This window comes from Manis javanica, chromosome 13 (genome assembly GCF_040802235.1).
Source record: "Manis javanica isolate MJ-LG chromosome 13, MJ_LKY, whole genome shotgun sequence".
Lineage (NCBI taxonomy): Eukaryota > Metazoa > Chordata > Mammalia > Pholidota > Manidae > Manis > Manis javanica.
This window is the reverse complement of record NC_133168.1, coordinates 62,030,694-62,054,642: the sequence shown is the minus strand read 5'-3', so window position 1 is coordinate 62,054,642 and position 23,949 is coordinate 62,030,694. Positions and strand designations below refer to the sequence as shown.

The 23,949-nt window shown below is 37.8% G+C and overlaps 1 protein-coding gene across 10 annotated transcripts in view; it reads right to left on the bottom strand.

The window, feature by feature from the left end:
• Positions 1–23,949, bottom strand: part of UTRN (utrophin) — a 454,961-nt gene that overhangs the window by 329,635 nt on the left and 101,377 nt on the right. For all 10 annotated transcript variants that reach the window (XM_037022103.2, XM_073219702.1, XM_073219701.1 and 7 more), the window contains 10 exons: positions 16,060–16,152; positions 14,770–14,847; positions 14,332–14,424; positions 11,955–12,127; positions 9,537–9,652; positions 8,685–8,845; positions 4,255–4,458; positions 3,153–3,334; positions 2,305–2,455; positions 1,002–1,121 (listed from right to left, as the gene is read on the bottom strand). In XM_037022103.2, the coding sequence (XP_036877998.2) occupies positions 1,002–1,121; positions 2,305–2,455; positions 3,153–3,334; positions 4,255–4,458; positions 8,685–8,845; positions 9,537–9,652; positions 11,955–12,127; positions 14,332–14,424; positions 14,770–14,847; positions 16,060–16,152 (1,371 nt within the window). The remainder of the gene's footprint in view (positions 1–1,001; positions 1,122–2,304; positions 2,456–3,152; positions 3,335–4,254; positions 4,459–8,684; positions 8,846–9,536; positions 9,653–11,954; positions 12,128–14,331; positions 14,425–14,769; positions 14,848–16,059; positions 16,153–23,949) is intronic.

Here is a 23,949-nt window from a genome sequence, read left to right as displayed (position 1 = left end):
CTACATTACTTACATGTACACAAGAATTAATTCAGAATATACTAGTTTGATATTTAATACCAGAGGCAGCTGTGTAGGATGCAAGGGTAGAGAAGTTAGAGCGGGAAGACAAGTCTCTGGCCTCAGCTTGAAAACTCACTGGACATCAGTGAGTTTTCAAGGACATCATGTAAGCTCTCTGAATTTCTGTTTCCTCACTGTTAAATAGGCAAGACATGAATGCCTACCTCTCAGGTTCCTGTACTAGCTAAATACTATGCACTGAAGTAGAGAACCACAGGCCAAATCTAAATGTTACCAAAAAAGCAAAGCTGTTCGTATGATGAAATCATAGTCTGAACGTTACTGAAATTCATAAATCAGCAACAAAATCTTATCAGGTAATCCAAGTATGGTTCCAATGAAATACCACTAAACCTCTATAATTTACAAAGACTTGTAAAGAGACACAATCGCCCTTTGTGGAAAATGACACCCTTTCTTGGTGTTCCCTCAACGGCTGTTGAAATTCACACGTTGATCTGACAAAGAAACAGGGATATATTAAACCCTACATTGCTGAAATGATCAAACTTGTATAGGCAAACACATTTTTTTTTTTTAAGTCCACATCCACTGAGCTCCACTCCTAGGGATTCAAGTCTGTGTGGAGCCCAGGAATCTACATTTTAACAAATTCCTTAAGTGATTCTTAGCAAGAAGTCTATGGACCACTTCTTGAGTTCAGTTCCGGTGTTTCCAAATCTTGTTAATTTATGCACAAGGAAGCTGGGGATCGCACATAGGTCTGCCAAGTCACCTCAAGGGCTGAAGGATATTGAATATGTAGGCACTCCTGTCAACCCATATGTAGTGACACCCCAATGGGAAATACAACCTAAAGAAGGTTACTCTACTCTTCTGAGTGAACAATGAGACGGGACCTGAAGGATAGGGGCACAGTGTAGTTGGGTTTGAGAACACAGGTCCCTTGGGATTATCCTCCTTTACAGGGTCCTTACCTGTAACTGATCTTCTAGAACAGCTGTAGCACTCTCTCCACTGTTTTCATCAACAATCACCACCATGTGAGTTAGTGAATTTACCTTTACCTGTTCAGTCTCAAGATCCTTTTGCAAACTCTGGAGAAAAAGTTAGTTATAAACGATTATTTCTACTCTTTTACATTTACCTATTTAAACCACTCAGTTGTCAATAGTAATTAAGGACACCTAATGAGGCATCCTATTTAAATGTCCAATCATTACCCTAAGTGTTTTACTAATGAAACAAACCCAATATATATCTTTGCATCTCATTAAGAACCAAAGCAGTTTGAAAATGTAGTGTCACAACAGATTATAAATGGGATGTCACCACTTTTATTCCAAGTTGTAGCAAAAACCAAAAATAAAAAAGTAGCATAAACAAGTCGTGTCTCTATACGGGGAATGTAGATAAGAACGTAGAATTGGTAAATCAAAAAAAGTTCCAAACTTAAATTTACAGTCAGAAATTATTTTATCTAGTGCAGCATGGTATAAAGTGAGAGTTAAGTAAAATGCTATTTGATAGTCAGAAGCTGTTCTGATTAGCTATCCAGAAAGAGATTGGATATATGGATGCCTTCAGTTCTCCTCTTCTATGGAAACCATGGTAGGTCACTAGATATGTGTACATAGGTAACTTATTTAAGCACTACCAATAGTGTTTAATTGTCAATTAAACACCACCAATTGTCAATGCCTTTCAAGTTGTAGTTAATGTGTCCTCAAACTTTATCAGTTACTTAGATGCTTCATTTAAAAATAAAATTCTTCAGTTTGCAGAAAGGCAGTTTTACTCTACCTCTTCTTAACTATGGAAAGTTGTCTCCTAAATATGAGATTAAATTAAATTATCCACCAAATTTTATTCCTCACACACAGTGCCTCATACTCTCCTAGCGCAGAGAAGAAACAACAGTTTTCCTTAATGGATTAGAGACAGACAAATCTGTAGGTTTGCTTCCTTAACCTCACATGGCATTAATGCCAACACACTAGAGTCCTTAAGCACTTACAGGTCCAAAAACAATCATTGAGAATCTTACGAATGCTATGTCCTTTCATAAGTAGACTACACACACCCATATAAAACCTGACCTGTGTTTCATCCCTGGCTCAGAAGAGTCACATCGCCAGGAGCTGCACCGTATAAGCTGCTGAATGCAAGACAATGCTAAAGTGTCCCAGCTCTAATGATAGAAGTCCTTGGCCCTGGAGAAGACTAAATGCTGCTTTTTCATATTTAATAAGGTATAAAAGAAATATGAGCCAGATTTACTTTATGATCCTCTAGCAGCTTTTGTAGGGATTTTAAGTCATCATCTAGGGGGCGAGTTTCCATCTTTCGAATGCGTTCTTCTGTGAGTGTCAACCAGGCCGACAGCTGCTGAAGCTGCTGCGTCTGCAGTTCCATGAGCACATCGTGCAGCCTGTCCAGGGAAGAACACAGCGTCATTCCACTACCCTTTCCCTTTGAGAGAGCAAATACATAACCCGTGCACCAAAGAAACCGGGCAAGGGAACACATTCTTGTCCAACCAGTTAAAGTGGCGTTTCATCTTTAAACACAAAAACAAGCAAGTTTATTTTCTTGCTAAACAAAGTCCATTAAATGCAGTCAAAGGATGCAAATAACAGCACACTCTGTTCGTATCAGAATCATTGTTTCTTCAATCAGGAATTCCTGCTTATTAAATAGGTGGAAATTGCAATGGAATGCAGTTTGCTCCTTAATGCACAATACATGAAATAAAATCAACCATGGGGGGAAAAAATGCTTCAAGGAATATTAAAAAGTAGAATTGTAGATAAATACTATGTAGTCCTGTCTTCCTACTGAGTTAATAGCTGGTTTTAATATTGCAAATAGATGACTGTCCATATAAAATATTCTTTTCCCTTTTTGTTGATTTCTGGATTCCAACTTTAACCTTCTCATGTGGTTGTCATACCAAAGGGGAAACAAAGATCCTACAAAATTCCAGCAACATTACAGAAAGAAAAGAGTTGAAAGTCTGAGACAAGTTCTGTCATTATCTTGTTTTTTCACAGATACACAGACTTCTCACGCTAAACTGGACAAGGCAGCCTATGGAATAAAGTACTCCTTTCTTTGCTCCCACTCACCGAGACTGTCTGTCCATACTTTCGACCCTGAGTGCCTCCCATCTAGCATTCAGCAGGGTCATCTGTTCCTGAATCTCAAACTCCTCCTCATCAGACAGCGTTCCTTGGGTCATCAGCTGGTTGCCCGCGTGCAGAACGCTCCCCACGCTGCTCTGATGTGCTGTCAGCTCCAGCATAAAAGCCTAGAAAGGTACATCATTATGATTTGCGAGCTGCTCCTTAGAGAAAAAAAACTCTGCATAAATTGTTAATGCCTAAATATCAGTGCTGCAGGAAAAGGCAGCCATGTAGCGTGCCAGTGAAGTGGACTTTGATTCAAAGTTTTTAAGCTCTGAACATAGGAAATAAGCAGCTGGCCTAAGTAAAAAGGGGGAACGGATCAAAGAGGACAGTGTTATATCTGAAAATACCAGCTATTTTTAAATACATGCTGATTATGCTACTGATAGGTCATGAACGTAGACTTATGAGAATATATAATTTAAAAAACACCATGCTCAAGAGCAACTGCTCAAAGAATGTGAGCATTTCCATTATTTTCCAACCAAAGCAGCCAGTAAAACCTGTCAATTAACATTCTAACACAAAAAACTACTTAATCAAAAAGAAATCCCCATATAATCAAATCAATATATATAGATACTACAATAGAATAAATCCTTGAAATTGTAGGAAATTTTCATTATATAAAACTACACAGGAACCCTGGATCTGACACTTGCTTAATCATAAAATTAATAAACATAATCCCTTCCTGCGAAACACTCAAAACCCAGATTTTGTGTACTGATCAGTCATTTTGAGTTTCAACTCTTAATTATACACTTCAGCAACAAGGGTTGCGAGGCAGAGACTTTTGTCAATGGCTCCTCAGAATATACAAGTTAGGGCAAGATTAAAATGTGAAATTTAATTCTGATGCACAGTTAATCACCCACACCAATTTTGTAACAAAGCCCTATTTAAAGACCACCAAGTCCTGAAATAGGCCATGACGTTTGTATGGAACGGAATTCAGTAAACAAACATCAGGGTCAAGCCCGTGGTTAGGCACAGGCATCACAGTGGGTATATCCTGCTCATGAGCTACAAGTTTCTTTACTTCATGGGTGGCAAACTGGTCTTTGACTTCTTCAACATCGTCAGAAATGTCGTCCTGCTCCTGGAAGGTGTCCTCGGCGGACAGCAACCAGGTCAGCACCTCCTCCAGCGCTATCTGATAGCCGTCCAGATCCATGTCAACCTCAGTGACCGTGCTGGGGGTTTCCGCTCCGACACTCTCCTGCTCCTCCTCCGGCGCTGACCTCTATGAAAACAAAGCGGAGAGCAACCCACAAGCATCATGAACGTGAGAAGGTGTTCCATAAAGACACACCGTGTGGAGAACCCGAAGCGGGGCACCACAGTGTCTCGACATTCGTTCATCCACTTCTCAGGAGCTGGGCCAGGAATGCCATGATCTCATCAGAAAGAACTTCTTAAATATACTAGGAAGGCAAAGAGCACAAAAGTGGAATGCACTCATGGCTTCTGTACTCATGGAGATGGTAATATAGGTGCAAAGATAGAAATAACCCACATGAATCACTTCTGAACAAAAATTAAATAGCTATTAGTAAAAATCGTAAATTCCATGGTTCCAAAAGGGATGTTGTTTGAGCTGACCAAGGGTTAAAATAAGAAAGTTACATAGAGGATCAGGAATGTGTCGGGCCTTGAAGGATGGTTATAATTTAAAGAAAAGGAGAGAGATCAGAATCCTGCTTTGACTCCTATCTAAACTGCTTTTACTGAACTGCATTTAACACTGCATTTTAAATACGCTGAAATACAGGCACATATATATAGGCTATGGTACTGATGATACTTTTTTGAGGCAGATGTCCTGAGTTTACTTGCTGGTCTTTATTTGAAGGACCCATGGAATAAATATATCTCAAATTCTTTCTAAGCAATGGAGTATTTTCTCACATACTTTTAAATTTTATAACCAAGTCATCCATCTCTCATTCCTTTGTTCCCTTTCAGAACAAAACTTCTTTAAAATTTGCCTATAATCTGTCTCCACTTTATCCACAATTTTTATGTATTTCAAACACACGAAAATGTATAGAGAACAATATAAGAAGTATTGGTGTATTTAACATCAATAGTCTGTTAACATTCCCTTTCATTTCACTCTGATTTGGAATTGTTCTCCACCATGCACCAGAAAAGGCTTTTGCCAGGGTCACCAATAACTTTGCCATTAACAAATCCTCTTTTCTAGCATCATCTTTAGGGTGACCATGTAATTAACCAACAAATGAGAACATTTTTAATAACAATGGTGCTAGGACAACAGTCATAAATGAAAACTGCTCCAAGCAAATCCAACGATCTGATCCCTCTGTTTCTTCCTTAGGCTCTCAGTAGCATCCATGGCTGACCACTCCCCTCCCTCCTGAAGCTTTCATTTCCCTTCCTCAGTAACACATTGGTTTGCCCCTTAGTTCAACAGCACTTACCAACCTATAAGTAATGAATCCCGTCAAAATTAGGTCCTAAGCCCTTTTTTCTTCTCTCTGTATACTTTGTGTGGTTTCATCCTTTCCCATTGGAATGGCACCTAATCCCTCCAGCTAAAAAACTGGGGAGCCAGCTTTGATTTCTCTCTTTTTCACCTCCCACATTTAATAGATATGCATTTCCTACCTTCAAAATTTATCTTAAATTCACGCAGACCTTCCCATCTCCACAAGCAGCATTGTCCTGAGGACTACAAAAGCCTGAAAACTGGTGTCTTTACTTCTCTGTTGCCACCCACACTCCTGCCTCCACAATCCACTGGTCATACAGCAGCCTGCATGATTTTTGAAAATTATAATTACATCATAAGACTTGCCTGCTTAAAATCTTTTACTGCTTTCCCAACGCTCTTCTGATGCAGTTTAAAATTCTTAACACAGTTTACAAAAATACTGTAAGAGCAAGAAATGTGTGTGTGTGTGTGTGTGTGTGTGTGTGTGTGTGTGTGTGTGTGTGTGTGTAAAGACTTCTCTGAAAAAGTTCCATTGAAACTGAGGAGAGATGGGAAGCTTGCCATGCAAATAGTGGGTGGAGGAGCATTTCATGGAGAGGAACCCACACGTACAAGAATCTTGAGGAAGGAGAGGAAAAAGTTCACCATGGCTGCAGTGCAGTGGCCTAAGATGAATGTGGAGGGCACCTCAGTCTTGTGACCCCCAAGAAAAGATGTGGTCTTTAATTAGCATGAGGGCTGAAACAGAAAGAAAATATGCACCAAAGACATTTTGGTGGAAGAACAGACCCAGTAAAGTGAACACAGGAGTTGAAACATGAATTAGTGAGCACACAGATGAAACACTGGATAATTAGAAGACAGATGGTGCCAATGACAGAGAAGAGAAAATGAGGTAAGTTCTGGACCTACTGTGAAGTCAGAATAACCCTGAAGATAGTATCAAACCTCTATCCTATAATGAGGATATCTGAGACCTAGAGAAGTTGGTGACCAGGCACAGGCCACTTAGACAGGCACAAGGATCTCTGAGGTGGGAGATGGAAGGCATTATCCAAATGCAAACATTCAGATAGTATTAATTAAAACACAAGAGGCAATTTTCAACTGAGAGATTAATTTAAAGAGAAATGCAGGAATTATTTGCTGATCATGTAGCGCTCTACAGCATATGTTTGTAGAAGGAGCAGGAGAGGAAAGCTGACTATTAGCAATCTTTGGAAAATAGTGGATGGCAAGCTCTGTCAAAGAGTAGATGATTAAAATTTAACCACACTTATTTCTTCGGTTAACTTAATTCAACTTCTAAGGCACTTAACAAAAGTATGCAAATGAAGAAGTTAATGTTAACACACTTACTCTCTTACTTAAATAGCAAATGGCTTCTGCAATTCTTATCATGTTACCCTGAGCCCTAAACAGAAATGATTATTTTATCTTCACATCATGAAAGGCAAATGAAATTTCCTTCCTTTTTAAGAGAGAATGGCCTGAACTGTAAGACATAAAACACCCCATCTTTCTAACAAAAGGAACCCCAATCCAATAAAGAAATGACTCTAAAACCAAAAGGCATCCTCAGGAGATTATCTGAGCCACTTGAAAGGGAGCATCATTAACACAGGATAATAACTACCCTACTAGAGACAAATGCTTCTCAGCACTTTTCCAGTCAATTATAAACCTGAGTTTTTCCTCAGTATTATTTGATTTTAAAAACCACTAAGAAGAGCCCTAGGCTCACAATCTGGCCCTATCATCTTGCCTTCTTTGTTCTAATCAGTTCTTTCTTTTTCTGTAATCATGCTAGTTTTGGAAATGGAGGAAGTAAAAGGATTGGTACCTACTACCCCAAGAACATCTAAAGTAACAAGCAAGTTCTCTAAGCCTACGAGAAAGAAAAACAATGTGATGCCAATTCAATGCCATGATCATTACATGAGAATTAACTAACATTTTGAGAAAGGAACTTGTTGAATGAGAATGAATGATAATGCCAAAACAACTAAGAGAAAACTATAGCAATGGTAGCTACTGCCTATTGAATGCTTATTAAATATCATTTACTTTGAATTCATTCTTTATGAAGTGAGAGGTTTAACCCAGATTTTATAGATAGAACTGTGGTTGAAAGGGTAACCAACCCAAAGTAGTAGTCACAAGGATGAAACTGAAGTTTCAGTGCCATGCTTTCTGCCTCTCTCAAATGATTTTCTGATCATTTTGAAATCCATGTGTAGCTCTTCGTTACCTGGTTGCTAAAATGTTGGACCAAATGACTTTTTAAGGTCTCATCCAACTGTTAAGATTCTTTTATTTTATGAATTAAGAGCACTGGTTACACTGAAACAGAATAAGATACAATATGGATCAATTTGGAGCAGGAGAATTTAGGAAGAAAAAGTCATGGCTTTATTTGTATCTCCTGAAAAAAAACTCACTTACATCCTAATGATGAAAATCACTGTAAATCCTTAAAAGAAAAACTCACAAGGTAGCATATTATCAATTTCTCCTCCTGAATGAAAGGAAAAATAAAGTTTATATCTTAATAGCCTTTGGGAGAACATAATGGTAAAAAAGAAAGTGGCAAAAAGAAATGAAAAGGAAAGAAAATCAGTAAATAGAACAAAACTAGGCTGACGTGAAAAAAACAACCTCCAGCCATGGAAACAGTAATAAAAGATGGTGGTCAGACATACGTCAAAACTCAGGTCCTTACGCAGGTCAAGCCTGGCCACAGCCCTAGACCCTAACTTCAGCCTATCATGTGGAATAATATATTTGCCTTCTTGATAAATTGCACATTTTTTAATTACAGTTTTCCATCACATGTATGTGACACATGACAGCCTGCTCACTGACAAACTGAACCTCTCATGCCTAGGTAAGCTGAGAAACCAAGTGTTCTCAGTCAAGAAAAAAAAAAACCCTCTCTAAGTGTTTTTATAGAATACCTAAGAGAAAACAAATATGGCGAGTCAAACACTTGAATAAAAATCTACCTGTACCTGCATGTTAATTTCTCCTTCTTCACATTCTTTCTTATATTTCCTTGGGAGCGTCTCTACTTCACGGATGGCATCTATTGTGACTTGCTGAGGTAGCACCTCAAACAAAGACGTTAAATACATAATTATGGATTTCTTGTCAGGAAGCTGAACGGCAACATCTAAAAGTAGAAGAAAATAAGTACCAGCTTGAATTAGATGTCCAAAATACATAAGTTGCTCAATATTGGATAGAGAATAACTATCCTGAGCACCCATAAACAAGACTAGTATTTAATCTCTGCAATACCATAGCTCAGGAAATTTCTATGTCATATAATAATATATGTAACAAAGGCAAAGACAATTACCTATTTTTGCTCAGTATCCCATTTCTTAAAAATTTTCCCTAAAAGCTTCCTGAAAATACTTAAAGATAAGCTATGATTTAAGATTATGATATAGACTTTATTCATAATACGAAAACATCTAGAACTCAACTACACACATTTGTTACTAACGTTTTCACATGATACACAGAAAATTCATACTAAAATTAATTTTAATGAAATAAACCAAATACTAAATTGTTTATCTAATCACAGTATTTTCTAAAAAACTTAAGATCTTATGCTGGCATTAAATAACTGTTCTCCAATGATGTGATTAAATTTCCTCCTAAAGGATCCTACAAATTAAATATAAAAGTACTGATTACTGTTCACAATAAAATGGCTTACACCATATTTCAAAAGAAAAACACTCCTCAATTTTCATAATCCTTTCTAAAAATTAAGAGAGAAAAAAAGTGCTTTTCAAGTATTCAAAATTGTAAGGCCAAATCAAAGTTGAAAGTTGAACACTGAACAATACCTTCAGGATCCAAGAGCCTTTCAATTCCCAAGTAAGTCTGAGCCTTGTTGAAGGCATGTTCAAGTCTCTCAATTGGGGACATTTTGACGACTCTATCCCAGCTGAAGAGATCAGGTCTGAAATCACCATGCAAATAAAATTCAATGGAGATAAACTATGTGGACAGAGCTGTCATTGTTATAATCCAATACACTTCAGTTGTAGATTATTTTATTTGTGAGTTTGAATTTGAAAATTTACCTTTATATCCCAAAGGTCTTTCAAATATATAATATTTTTAGGGAATTTACAAACATGAAATCAACAGGTAAAACATGCTAAGGTTCTAGTATTGGTTAAATATGCCTGGTAATATTGCTGAAGGAACCGCTGAAAGACTAGAAATGGTATGGAATATTTCCCAAATGGTAGAAAGATAAAATAAGGAGGAGGAACCAATTAATACAAGACAAGGAAGGAAAAAGATACAGAGAAATGGGAAGCTTAAAATAAGAGGTAAAGATGAGTCTAAATATATCAATTATAACAATCAGTGTTAACAGATGAAATTCTGCAATTAAAAAAACCAAAATTAGCAGAACAGAGAATCCAGCTCTAAACTGCTCACAGGATACTCCTAAAACAAAAGCCCTGAGAGAACTACTCTCCAAACAATCCTCTCCATATTACTGTTGCCTAATTTTTCTTCCATGTTGATTTTCTTATAATCCCACAAATTGGACATTATTGTTGCTTTGACTTATCCAAAAGTTAATCATTTTCTTCACACTGTATCTGTCCTTTCATCTTAGGCCCACCTGCCATCTGCAACGTGCCCTCCCCACTCCCGCGTCCAGTTCCTCTCTGACGTCATCTCATTACTCCCGCTGCTCACACCACTGCACCCACTATCCTCCCACAGGCCAGACACCTTTCTCCCCTCTTGCCCCATATGTTTATCTTCAGCATGTTTTCCATTTCTATATACTATACAATTTACAGTTTCTTTCTTTCTTTTTGTTGTCTGCCTCTCTCTATGTGAACATAAATGCCAAGAGGACTAGGATTGCTGCCTGTTTTGTCCTCTGTCGTACACCCTGTGCTTAGCACACAGAAAGCATAACACACACTTGTTGAATCAATTAAGTAATAAAAGGAAAAGTATTTTGGCAAAAACTCAAGTTTTCTGATAACATCTCTCAAATCAACTAGGAAAGGGCAACCTCCTTAAACTGATAAAGGAGATATGGGAGAAGTCTGGGCATGGGGTTCTTTACCTAGATAAAAAGTACATCAAAAAAGCTACAGCAACTATCAGTCTTATAGTAAAACATTAAAACCACTGCCTTGATTATCAAGAACAAAACATGCTGCTCACTATCACTAATTCAAATCAACACTGTATTGAAGGACAAGGCACAAATCAAAGGGATAGAGAACAGAAGAGAATAACCTGTTTTATGCCAAATTTATGGATAGTCTACTGAAAAATAAAAATAAAATAAAAATGTATGGAAACAATTTTAAAAGTTGTAAAAGTTTTAAAAATTTCCAGACCTAAGATGTAGAAAAGTCAACTTCTTTTTGTATATTGGCAAAGAACATACAAGGCACAAAACTTGAGACAGAAAACAATTTACAATAGCAATAAAACATACAACCAACTGCCTTCCACATTTAAATCCTTGTTACATCTGGGATTTATTTTCAGGTGTGGTGAGGTAGGGATCCAATTCACATACTTAAATATGGATAACCAGTTGTCCTATGCCATCTATTAATCTGCAATATCAGATCTCCTTCTGAGATCTCTATTTTGTTAGACTGAACTATATGAAACTGCCATTCTTATATGTTGAAAACAGTCAAGTATTGGCAGTTTCATAGGGTTCAGCTTATTGTTATTTGGTGTATTTATTTATAGTATTACATAGTCTTAATTAATATAGACTCATATTTTGGTTTCTGTTTGGGAAGTACTTCAGCCTGTTTTTTCTTCTTCAGGAGCATTCTACCTCTTAAACCTGCTTCCTATTTACAAGTTTCTTGACAAAAATCATTTGTCTCTTTTTAATTGGGATTGCATTGAATTTATAGAGTTTTCCTTTTGGTATGAGAATGAAAACTAACACAACTCTTTGTATCCGTGACCACTTAACGTTGAGTGAGTGGGAGTGAACAATGTGAATTATTTTACATTTTTTAACTTACAAATATGTAGAAGAAACCATGGACAGTGTACTGGAGCATTTAAGTCCTATGGGTAAAAAGACTCGATGGGTAGTTTTCTTCCATGATATTTCCTTCCTTAATGTTTGGTAGCAATGTACAGAGAGAAGAACAATGGTAGTGGGAAGGAGCTTGAGGGTGGCGTAGAAAGGGAGGACAGAGAAGAGGTGGGAATTTGTAAAGCCCACATCTAAGTAGGTCATATCTCACTTATGTCGGTGGAGCACGGCATTGAAGGCGAGTCCGTCTGTCCAGCTGGTGGTGAAGTTGAGGACATTGACCTGGCTGTACGGCCGGGTAGACTGGCGCACCCAGCTCAGCAGAATCTTCTCGCTGTTTGTCTGCTGCAGGTCTGACATGATGTCCTTCATGACATCTTTCACCTGCTCAAAAGAAACCATGCCTGTCTGTAACTTAAAACAGTACTGGAATCAAGGCCTTGAATAAGGGGTATTACATTAATTAACCATTACGGATCAGGTAACTGGGTATTCATTTTATTTATAATTTTCCTTTAAACATTGGAACAATAAATGCATTTTTAACTGTGATTATTTTGGGCACTAGGATTTAGAGGTGATGTTTACTTCACCTGTATACACTGTGGTATTGTCTATATTTTAGCAATACTTCTATTAGGTTTGGTTACAGTGAACATTACTTCCATAGCCGCAAGAGATTATATTTTGATATCTATGTATTTATAAACACCTTTTAATATGAAGAAAACTCAATGTTTACTTTCTATAAAAAATGAGAAAGAAAAGAAGAATTTTTTGACTGACTTTGATTTGATTTTGACTGATAAACCAAAGAATGAAAAATACATCCTGGTAGCCATAATAGTTATAATCTACAATTAATATTTTATGTTATCCTAGTAGTACATGTGTCTTGAGGAAATGCTTAAAGAATGATGTGGACATATCAAAAAGACACAAGTTCAACTTAAAGGGGCTCACAAAATAAATAATGATAGTAAAAGATTATAACCTATTAAATAATTAAAAATCCACGAGTCTACACTGATATATAATTAATGAAAATGGATAGGCAGATAAATGGATAGATGAATAGATGGATGACTGATAGACAGAAAGGGATAAATAGGAGACAAAGGAAAACTCTTTTGTACAAGTAGAAAGAAAAGTAATAAAAGTAGAAGGAACAGTGGTATTAGAAGAGCAACATTTGCTAAGCATCATAATATTAACTGATCAGATACAAACTATAAATGGATCTTAAAACTAATGGACAAAAGTTTGAAAAGAGGCTGAATGCTGACACAGTCTCCAAGTATACCCCCCACAGGACACTGCATGACAAGCAAGGTCAGCCCCACTGCAGCAGAGACACCTGCAGATACCACCTTATCCAAACAGCAAAAGTAAACACTACCAGAAAAAAACTAATGGACATGTGCTTCCTAATAGCTATACTAAGAAGAACTCACCATCACTTTTGTGGCATTCCTGCCAAAAATGAATAGCCTGAATCACTTCATGAAGAAATATTAGCCAAACCCACATGGAGGGGCATTCCACAAAATCACCATCCAGAACTCTTCAAAAACGTCAATATCATGCTATATAAAGAAAGACTTAGAAACTACACTGGTTTAAAGAAGACTAAAAAGATGTAACGACAAGTAAGTGTAATGCATAGTCATTTTTCTACAAAGGATATTATTGGGGCAATTGACAAAAATCTCCATAAAACCTGTAGATTATATAATTACATTGTCTCAATATTATTTTCCCTACTTTAATAATTATACATTGTTAGTGTATAATTGTCTTGTGTAATAAATAAATACTAGCTTTATAGATAGAGCACATATTATACATTTTATATTATTTTTTTAGTGTAGCTATATAAGAGAATTCCTTGTTTTTAGGAAAGCAATTTGTTTTTACAAAACACACTGAACTATTTTGGCAAAGAAAAGGAGAGAGAACGTAGAACACAGACAACTGTTAACATCTGGGGAATCTGAGTGGCAAGTATTTGCTAATTCTTTGAGCTTTTTGCAACTATTTTATAAGTCTAAAATTATGTCAACTTTTTAAATACAGTATTCTTTAAAATGATACTTTTTTTCTATGGCAGGAAAATAGAGCAGTTCATCAGACTCTTCTATTCCAAACTGTTAGGAGTTGAATTGTGTCCCTCAATATTCGTATGTGGGAGTCCTAACCTCAACTACCTTGTAATGTGAATGTATTTAGACTATAAAGTCCTTAAAGAAGGTAAAATGAGATCATGTACATGCGCCCTCATCCAGTATGCGGCCTTGGTATAAGAAGAGGAGATCAGCGTGTGTGCACACACCACACACACACAGAGGAGAGATGCACTGAGGCCACAGAAAGAAGGCAGCCTCCCATAAGCAAGGAGATGGGCCTCAGAAGAAACCAACCTTGCCAACACCTTGATCTCAGGCTTCTAGCCTCCAGAATTGTGAGAAAATACATTTTTGTTGTTGAAGCCACCAACAGCTTATGGTACTTAATGGCAGCTCTAAGAAACTAATATACAAATGATACATTTTCAATTCCTATGAAGAAGTGATTAAAAATTTCCCCACCTGCCAGTGCAAAATGATGCTCCAAAGTAGTCCCAAAGTCAATTTGTGGTTTCCATCTACAATGTCAGTTCCTCCTATATTCACTAAGTCCACCTATTAAAATGAAAAAAAAATAACATTGTAAGACAATTTCTCCCCAGAAACCCAGGTTTTTGTTTTAGCCCATTTGGACAGCAACATAAGTGAACGATAAGAGAAATTTCACTTTAGAGAGTCAGGTAAACCTGAATTTCAAAAACATATTCTTTATACATGAGATCAATAAAGTAATCAGAAAAAGCAGGATTATTCCTTCACTCGTAGAAAAAGTTTAATACTTTTCAAAAGAAAAATGCTTCCCAAAATCAGTTGATGCCAATGCACAGAGCAGGTGGCTGGTTTTGCAATAAATAATCCAGATGGCACCAGAGAACCCCAAAAGTCATACTGCAAACTTACGCTGTTCTGATGTAAAACTTGCAGCACTCTGTTGACATTATTTAAAGCATGTACCCTTGTGGAACCACGTTCCTTCGGCTGGAAAACAAAATACAAAATCAAATGAGACCAACAGCTCCTCCACGTGGCCGACAAATGCTGCACTGAGACATAGGACCACAACGCACAGAGTCGCTCTGTGCCAGGAGCTCTGGCTGCTTGCTCAGGCCACCATGGAGGCTCATGTTGACAGAATGCAAATTTCCCATCAAACAGCATCTTAAGATGGTAGTTCCCTGGCCTGCCTGAATGTTGGAATCTCCTAGGGAGCTCCAAAAAATACCACTGCCTGTGTCTGACTCCAGCCCCAAAAACTCTTTTTGACTTCCAGAGTCTGGGGTATGGTCTAGGTTTGGAATTTGTAAGATATCCCTGCAGATTCTAAGGTGCAACCAAGTTCGGGAACCAATGCTCCAGAGACAAAGCTTCTTTTATCTAAGTTGGGCTGGACACAGGAAGATTTAGAAGTCATGTCGCCTCATACTGCACTAGAGCAGACAGAGCAGGGACAATGCCAAGGTGCTGTCCCAGGTTCCAGGTAGCGGCTACAAGGGTCCACTGGGAGGGCAGGAATTGTCAGTTGGGGTAAGGTGATCTGCATGGCTTCCTTCTGCCTCACTAGCCATGGGCTTTTATCTGAGGGAGCGATCAGCCTCTCTAACAGGTGCCCACCCACCATCTGGAAGGCAAAAGGCAGAGTTTAACACCCCATGCCTTGACAAGAAAGGAATTCATCTTCAGGAGCGTGTCTACTTACCTTGCATAGTAATTCTACCTCTGGTGTTAAAGTTTGTACCTATAAAGTACACCCTCTTCATTAGTAGTTATTTCTGTGTAAGTATAGAGTACCTTACAGGTAAAGTAACAGAGTTGGATTTGATGATACTGAACATTTGAAAAAAAATAAATGACATAGCTTTTAACAACTTCTTAAAATATTTGTTAATAACATTTAAAGGTATTTGTCTCTGTTCTCTGCTATTCAAAACATTACGCCCTCTTCACATATCCATTCTTTACAATTCTCTACTGGGCTATCCGAGAGTATTCAACACATTAGGTGATTTTATCTTTGATCAAAACAGAGCCCTCAATAAAGCATAAATATTACTCTATCAAAGAACTCATTAAAACATTTTTTTAATGTTCTTATTTCAGCCTTTACATCATAAGTGCCCCCAGAGGGTCTTCAATATCAGTAATGATGAGAGACACTCCATTAGCCTGGTTCTCCCAGATAACTCCTCTCACCAGTGACGTCCCAGTGAGGCCTTCTAGAAGATCCAGGAGCTTCCTTCCATCTTTGAGGTCTGTGAACATGTCACTGATGGGTGGTTTTCCACTCTATAAAATTAAAAGTAAAGTACCAGTTAACTAAGCCACAGAAATTCCAGTACATGTGAGGCAAATAAATGGTTCCATTTTTCCCAATTGAAAGTCTGGGTGATCGGCGGACTATTCAAGTTTGCCTTCTAGGGAAAGAAGTACAAAACAATTTGGAAATCCATCATAAACATTTCAAGCCAAAATATCTAACTTGCATTATTTCCTAGAAAGGGAGAAAATAAAGCTATGGTTAATGTCAGTATGCCTTGACTATGTTACTATGACATACCTGAAAAGGAATGATAAAAAGATGCATGAAAAATATAAATAGGCAGCAAAGCACACCATCAGTAGAACAAAAAGACATCCTACAGTATGGGAGAATATATTCATAAATGACATATCCGATAAGGGGTTGACATCCAAACTATATAAAGACCTCACATACATCAACAAACAAAAAGCAAATAAGCCAATTAAAAAATTGGCAGAGGAGCTGAATAGTCACTTCTCCAAAGAAGAAATACAGATGGCCAACAGGCACATGAAAAGATACTCCATATCACTAATCATCAGAGAAATGCAAATTAAAACCACAATGAGACATCACCTCACACCAGTTAGGATGGCCACCATCCAAAAGATAAACAACAACAAATATTGGCGAGGATGTGGAGAAAGGGGAACCCTCCTACACTGCTGGCAGGAATGTAAACTAGTTCAACCATTGTGGAAAGCAGTATGGAGGTTCCTCAAAAAACTAAAAACAGAAATACCATTTGACCCAGGAATTCCACTCCTAGGAATTTACCCTAAGAATGCAGGAGCCCATTTGAAAAAGACATATGCACCCCTATGTTTATCGCAGCACTATTTACAATAGCCAAGAAATGGAAGCAACCTAAGTGTCCATCAGTAGATTAATGGATAAAGAAGTGGTACATATACACAATGGATTATTATTAAGCCATAAGAAGAAAACAAATCCCACCATTTGCAACAACATGGATGGAGCTAGAGGGTATTATGCTCAGTGAAATAAGCCAGGTGGAGATAGACAAGTATCAAATGATTTCTCTCATCTGTGAAGTATAAGAGCAAAGCAAAATCTGAAGGAACAAAACAGCAGCAGAATCACAGAACCCAAGAATGGACTAACAATTACCAAAGGGAAAGGGACTGGGGAGGATGGTGGGAAGGGAGGGATAAGGGGGAAAAAGGGACATTACAATTAGTACACATAATGTAGCGTGGAGGCAGGACACGGGAAAGGCAGTATATACGGAGAAGACAAGTAATAATTCTACAGCATATTACTAGGCTGATGGACAGTGACTATAATGGGGTATGTTGGGGGGACTTGATAATAGGTGGAGTCTAGTAACCATAATGTTGTTCAAGTTTGGTATTAACGATACCAAAATAAAAAATAAAAAATAGAAAACATATAAATAGGCATACAGCACCTGAATGCAACAAAAAGTGTGTGGATTTTCATTCCATAACTGCACTTTGTATTCACAGTATGATGATGTCTCTCAGCATCTCTGTTATGGGCAAGGTCATTTCATCATCAGTTTAAGCCCTCAGGTGCCAGGTCTGTATTTCTAGCTTTAATTTCTGAACAATTAGGATACCTTTGGCTCTGTGTCTAAACCCAGTCCTGGTCCAGTATTTTGAATGACAAAGCTTCCAGAATTCCTAAGTTCCTGTCCTGACCGATAAATAGCATCAACTTCCACTGATAAATATACTCTATCATCTGATGCCAGAAAATCCCACTCGATTCTCAGGCAGATCCTTTCCTGTGTCTGATATGATCGTTGTATATAATAGGAAGATTACTACACAGAAAATCAGGAAATGTAGGTTTTAATACCAGTACCATCATAAACTAACCAGCAAATGTAAATCAGCTACCTAATTTCTGAATCATAGGTTATCGTAAAGATCAAACAAATAATATGTGAAAATGTCCAGACACCTCTAAAGCACAATGTAGTAAATGCTGTATCGTTATGTTAAATTATTCCCTTCTCACAGAAATCTCCACAGAGATTAATAGTTCTATTTGCTGCCGATTATTATATTTTTATATTTTTAACCAGTATATATATATTATTATATTTTATAACCAGTAATTATTCTATCTTCTTCATTTTTCCCTTTAACAAAGCATATTCATAAAGTCATATGAAGCAAAATGTTACTCTGAGCTTGAAATGGAGGAGGGGTAACAGAGACATTCTGAAGCTTCCTAAAACTTTGCATTAACCCTTTTCCTCCCCTCCTGATTTGTTATGTTTTTAATTTAGTATAACATACAGTCAACTAATGATTTCTAATGTGGCCTTTTGATAGTTCATATACTCTAAATGAGAGGAGGTATGGTACAGCTTTCACCATAGAATCAGTAAAAAATAAACCATGGCTTATTCATATCTGAAATAAAGCTGCTTTTCTTCTCCCCACTGCCACTCTGGTGAGCAGCAATGGTGTCAGGGACTAGAGGTTTTCTCCATCGATCACCATAACAAACCGATTTGCATGATTCCGGAGACACGTTCCAGAGGCAGATAAGGGAAAGGTTCTTGCACAGCAAAGACCTCCCACCTGCTATCAGCAACAGCGAAGGGAAGAGGTGGCCTTATCACCTGCTCCCTCTTCCCTTCCTCCTCTCTAAGCCAACCACAGTTTACTTCAGTGAAATAGCGGCCAAATAACCAGATTCCTCTTCAGGGAAAGCTGAACTGGTCTTAGAGCAAAGAGACAAGAATAGAAGTAAAATTCATGGGAGAAACAAACAGGGGTATCTAGGCACAGAAAGGATCTTAGAAATTACTGATGACATGCATAGCTAAATAATGTCTGGGCAGCATTTAACCCTTCTCAAATCTATTCATTTTCTAAAAATAAAATAACATAAACCAGCATAAAATAAGGTAAATATAAATATTAGTTCATAGTACAAGTAACTACATGTCCATCGATGACCTCACTAAGACAAGAATCCTCTTACTGGCCATGAAACTTGGAGCAAGTTATTTGGCCTTTCTGCATCCATTTGCTCACCTATTAAAAATTAAGATGACAGATGTCCAGTAAGTGGCCAATGCTATCATTCACCTCACAAACATAACTTTAGTGTTTTCTATATATTGTCATAAATGTGACATAAAGTTTTAACAATATCTGTAAGGACAGATAAAACAAATAAGCAATTCTTCATCCCAGGCAGGAAGGTGAAAGCAGGTTTTGAACCTGAGAATATGTTGTGTCAATTCACAGAGAAGGACCATTAAAGTCCAGAATTCACTCACATGATAACCTATAGAGATACATCCCACTCAAAAACAATGAACCTGATAAAACAGGAGAACACCTGTGCTTCAGAGATGCACCAATGAGACAAGGTATAATTCAACTGCACTCACTGGAGTCTTCCCTAAACTCCTTGTTGCTCAATAGCAAAGTAGAAGCTATTAAGAGGAACCATTAATTTTTCTGGATGAGACACTCTTTTCCTCTTTGCTTTTACTGAGTCACACATTTTGAGAAAAGTTCCCTGTGGAGCACACATTGAAACAAAGACGACTGAGACACAGTCCTGTCCTTTGGATGTCAATCACTCAGACACAGGTAATCGATGCCCTTATTGTCTTCAAAAATGAAACAAAACAAAAACCTACAGTAACAGTTTGTTTATTCTGCTTCCAAATTTCAGGTAAATATTGATGGCAATCAGCACGAAGTATGTTTTATGCCGTGTCCTCTCCTCCTAACACTCTCCTGCCCCACACCCAGTGATGGGTATATACTCCCATATGGTACCCTAAGAAGGACTATACCTACACCCGTAGGATGGCTGAAGAGGGGAAAATACAGCTTGTGAATCTCTTTCCTGGACAGAGCAAAGGAAGGTACCTGGACTCACACAAATCCAAAACTGTGGTTCAAAACTTACACAGAAAACACACACCCACACTCACCACATAGATGGCCAATTACTACAAAATACTATGTATTCTTGACAAATACAATGGAGCGATGTCCTCTATATGGAGGGGAAAAGCCAGCCTATGCCACAGAGCCAGTTCCACCTACAACATAGGAGTGTAACACCTGTAAGTGTGGTGATTGGGAGCTTTGTGCCCTACTGCGAGATTAAAAAATTTCTTTTGTAAAGGCTCAGCGAGTACCTAGTTTAAGGGTGGCCAGCCAAGTGGTCTCTCTTGAAACTACTCAGTCTAGTGTTGCAATGTGAAAAGCCAGAGACAACACATGAACAAATGAGCCAATCAGAATGATGACTATGTTCCAATAAAATTTTATTTGTGGACTCCAAAATGTGAATTTCATATAATGTCCCTATGTCATGGAATATTCTCTCTTTTATTTTTTGCAACCACCTAAAAATGTAGAAACCATTCTTGGCTTGTGGGCCATACAAAAACAGACAGTGGGAACATTTCATGTAGTTCCCAAGGTAGTAACATCAATCACTTAGTTATGTTCTAAGAGATTTATAGAGATTTAGATGTATTATTTATAAGTATTATTTGTTTCTTTACAATAGTATTTTAAGGTAAGGAAACTGAGACATAGAGGTGATATGATAAGTAAGAGGCAGACCCAGGATCTGATAGCACAAAATCTGGCTCCAAATCGTGTTCTCAAAGTCTGTGCTGAACAGCTACTAAAACTATGAGGACACAAGACTTCAACATATAGGGAAGGAAATATCTGACTAGTGTGTGGGGGTGGAATAGAGGGAGTTATATTTAGTGACTTCCTGATGAGGACAAGATACATATCACATTTAAATGGACTAAAGATGAGGACTCTTTTCTCAAGCACATCTGGGTGCTCTCCTATTGCAGGCTCTAAATATGGGATTCACCCTGGGAAACAGTTTGGAAATGCCAGAAGTCATTGTTTAATAAGAACAGAAATGGATTCATCCTGACAGTCAACCTCTTATTTTGATTTTTAATTCTTTGCAATGATGTATTTGTAGAGACTTTTCTGACAGAGAGAATACAGTTTAATAATTCAATCAGACAAATACTTGGTGAATACCTCCTTTGTGCTTGGCCCTGCAGAAATGCCAAGTTCAGGCCAGCCTCCCCATTCACAAGAGAGGGTTTCCACAGTTTTCCAATAAATACAAAATAGCACATATGAACAATCATGAACTTGGGGATGCAGATAAGCCTCAGGTTGCATTTAAACTTGAAAAATTTTTAAGGCAACATGATATGAATCCAGATGACAGGCTGTGGGGGACCATCTTTGGCAGCCCCACTTTTTTGCATTCAGTCATGTTCAAAAAAGGGAATCCCTTTTCCGTGTACTTATTTGCACTCTCCTAACATCAGTTCTAACTCCACCATTTTGACAAGAGGAACCAGTATTAATACCTGCAGGTGGAACATTTAAGTTTCTGGATTTAAAAGTGTCCGGAGACAGAACCAACTGTCCTCGTAGTGCCTGAAGAGAAGCTGGGTCTGTGGGAGGGCAGGGGCAGTAAATGCTGATGTGAACAGGTGAGGGCACAGCTGAAAAGGCAGTCTGATGGGTTCCGGCACACGTAAGGCAGAAGGCCACAGCTGGCACCCTGTTCCAGCCAATGGTGAAGGTGTAGGAATTCCAGCCCACTGCTGACAGGACTTCTGGCTTTTCAAAAGAAGCTGGAAATGTGAATTTACATGTGTAATCTCCTGATATTTGCAACTTCCTAAAACACCGTGCCAGATAAACAAATCATGCCTGCAAGGCACAGCAGACCACAGGTGACAGATTAGCCATCTTGCATAGGATATAACCCCAGACAGGTGAGTTATAGTGAGTCCTCTAAGGAACTGATAAGCTATGGAAAAGACACATACACACACACACAACATCCACGGACTAGGGAACACGACTGAATGCAAAACACCAGCAGAGTCACAATACTTGCTCAGACCAAAAAATAAAGGAATCTTACCAGCAGCTTCTTTCCCTTTTCCTCTCTCCCACCTACCATTTCTACTTCCAAAAGCACATTCCAAAGGTAACCACTTCTCCCCACCATCACTGCTCCCACTCTAGTCCACACCTCCACTGCCACACTAACTGATCTCTCGGCTTCTAAGAGCCAGAATACCTCTAATTTTAAGGTGCACATCACATCATGGCATGTCCCTGCTTTAACCTGGTGGACTCCCAGTATAGGCAGAGACAATGCAAAACCCAAAGATCCTGTGTGATCAAGTCCCCTCCCCTCTCTAATCTGATACTGGATCGCTCTCCCCTTCTCTAGCACTCCCAGACCAGAATTATTTCCATCATGGGTCAAGTTTTCAGCAGCAGTAGTGGCAGTAATAGAAAAAAAAATCTGCAAAAGATTGAATATGAGAGTAGAATTTAGGAAGTGTAGTTTGTAGGTCTTCAAAGGGTATGGTGCTAATTCTTTGTACCAATAACAAACCAACCAGAGGCAGAACTGGGACTTGGCTTTTCCGTTTGGAAGATTGATCAGTGCCCACTTTCTGTGCTGTGCTGACACGGAACAGTTTGAGGCTGATATTTGTCCTTGCCTCCCACACACTTAGCATCTAAATAGACATAAGCAAATCCAGTATCCACACAGCAGAGTGAGCACATTAAGAGGGACTTACAAACTAGCTTGGTTCTGCCAAATCTGCACCAAGTAACAGCTTCAGTACTGAGACAGAATTGATCCTATGATTTACCTAATCCCATTATAAATAATCAAGTTATCACTGTATAATGAGAACAGTAAGAAGCTAAGTTTCCAAATGCTTTCACAATTAACATGTTTGATAATGCCATCTTACAAACATAATAAATTTGAGCCTTTTGACACTGTTCGGCTATTCTGTTACTTATTTATACCCTATTTTCAAAACAGGATTTGAGGCAGTCTATACAGTTTGGTTACCACCTCAGTATATACAGTGTATGAGTGTGTGTGCATGTGTAATATACTTAGGATATATATAGCATGTATAGGTACACATGTGCCTATATAACATCAATGTCATAATGTATTTTCATACTTCTCTGAATTTCTTCTTTGCCCCCAATCAATTAAAAAATGGTGTGCCAGTGTATGATAATGTATTACATGTTTTACAGTCACTCTTTATTCCTTAGTTTTTTGCAAGGATTCAGTTACTTAAAAAATTCAAGAAGAAATAAGTAATTTAATATTTCTTGTAATAGGTTTAAAACCACTATCTTTCATTTATGAATCCCAAGTCTCAGCACTGATACAAATGCAGTGCCCTTTCTGGTGCTTATAATTCTTCATTTTCTTAAAAATCAGTAATGCATCTGTGAGTACCATGTACAGTGTCATTTTGGTTCATTATTATATGTTTATATGTACACATACTGGTTTAAAGTATTTTACAAAAAAAAAATGTTAGGCTCTTCTGTTGGTGGTAGAATGAAAAGTAGGTGGAAAAAATTTTCTTTGGATTTCTCCTGTAATCTATTTTTTCTGTTATGTGTACTGCTCTAAAATAAATAATAGAGGAGTTTAAAAAAAAAGAATGGTGTCTCTAATCCAGATTAAGCAAACTGATAAAATTAGGTTCATCACAATTACAAATTGTGTAGTTTAACCAATGAATTGAAGACTTTAGTATAAACTTTGTGGTTCAGCCCCACGGTGAAAGAATGAAAGTAGCACAGATTTTGAAAGGGAAAACTGAAAGTGAAATGGGTACCAGGAAACACCTCAAGAAGTCTTTAAGCACCTTGACAAAGGAAACCAGCAAGACGCACTAGGGTCACTTAAAGAATTAA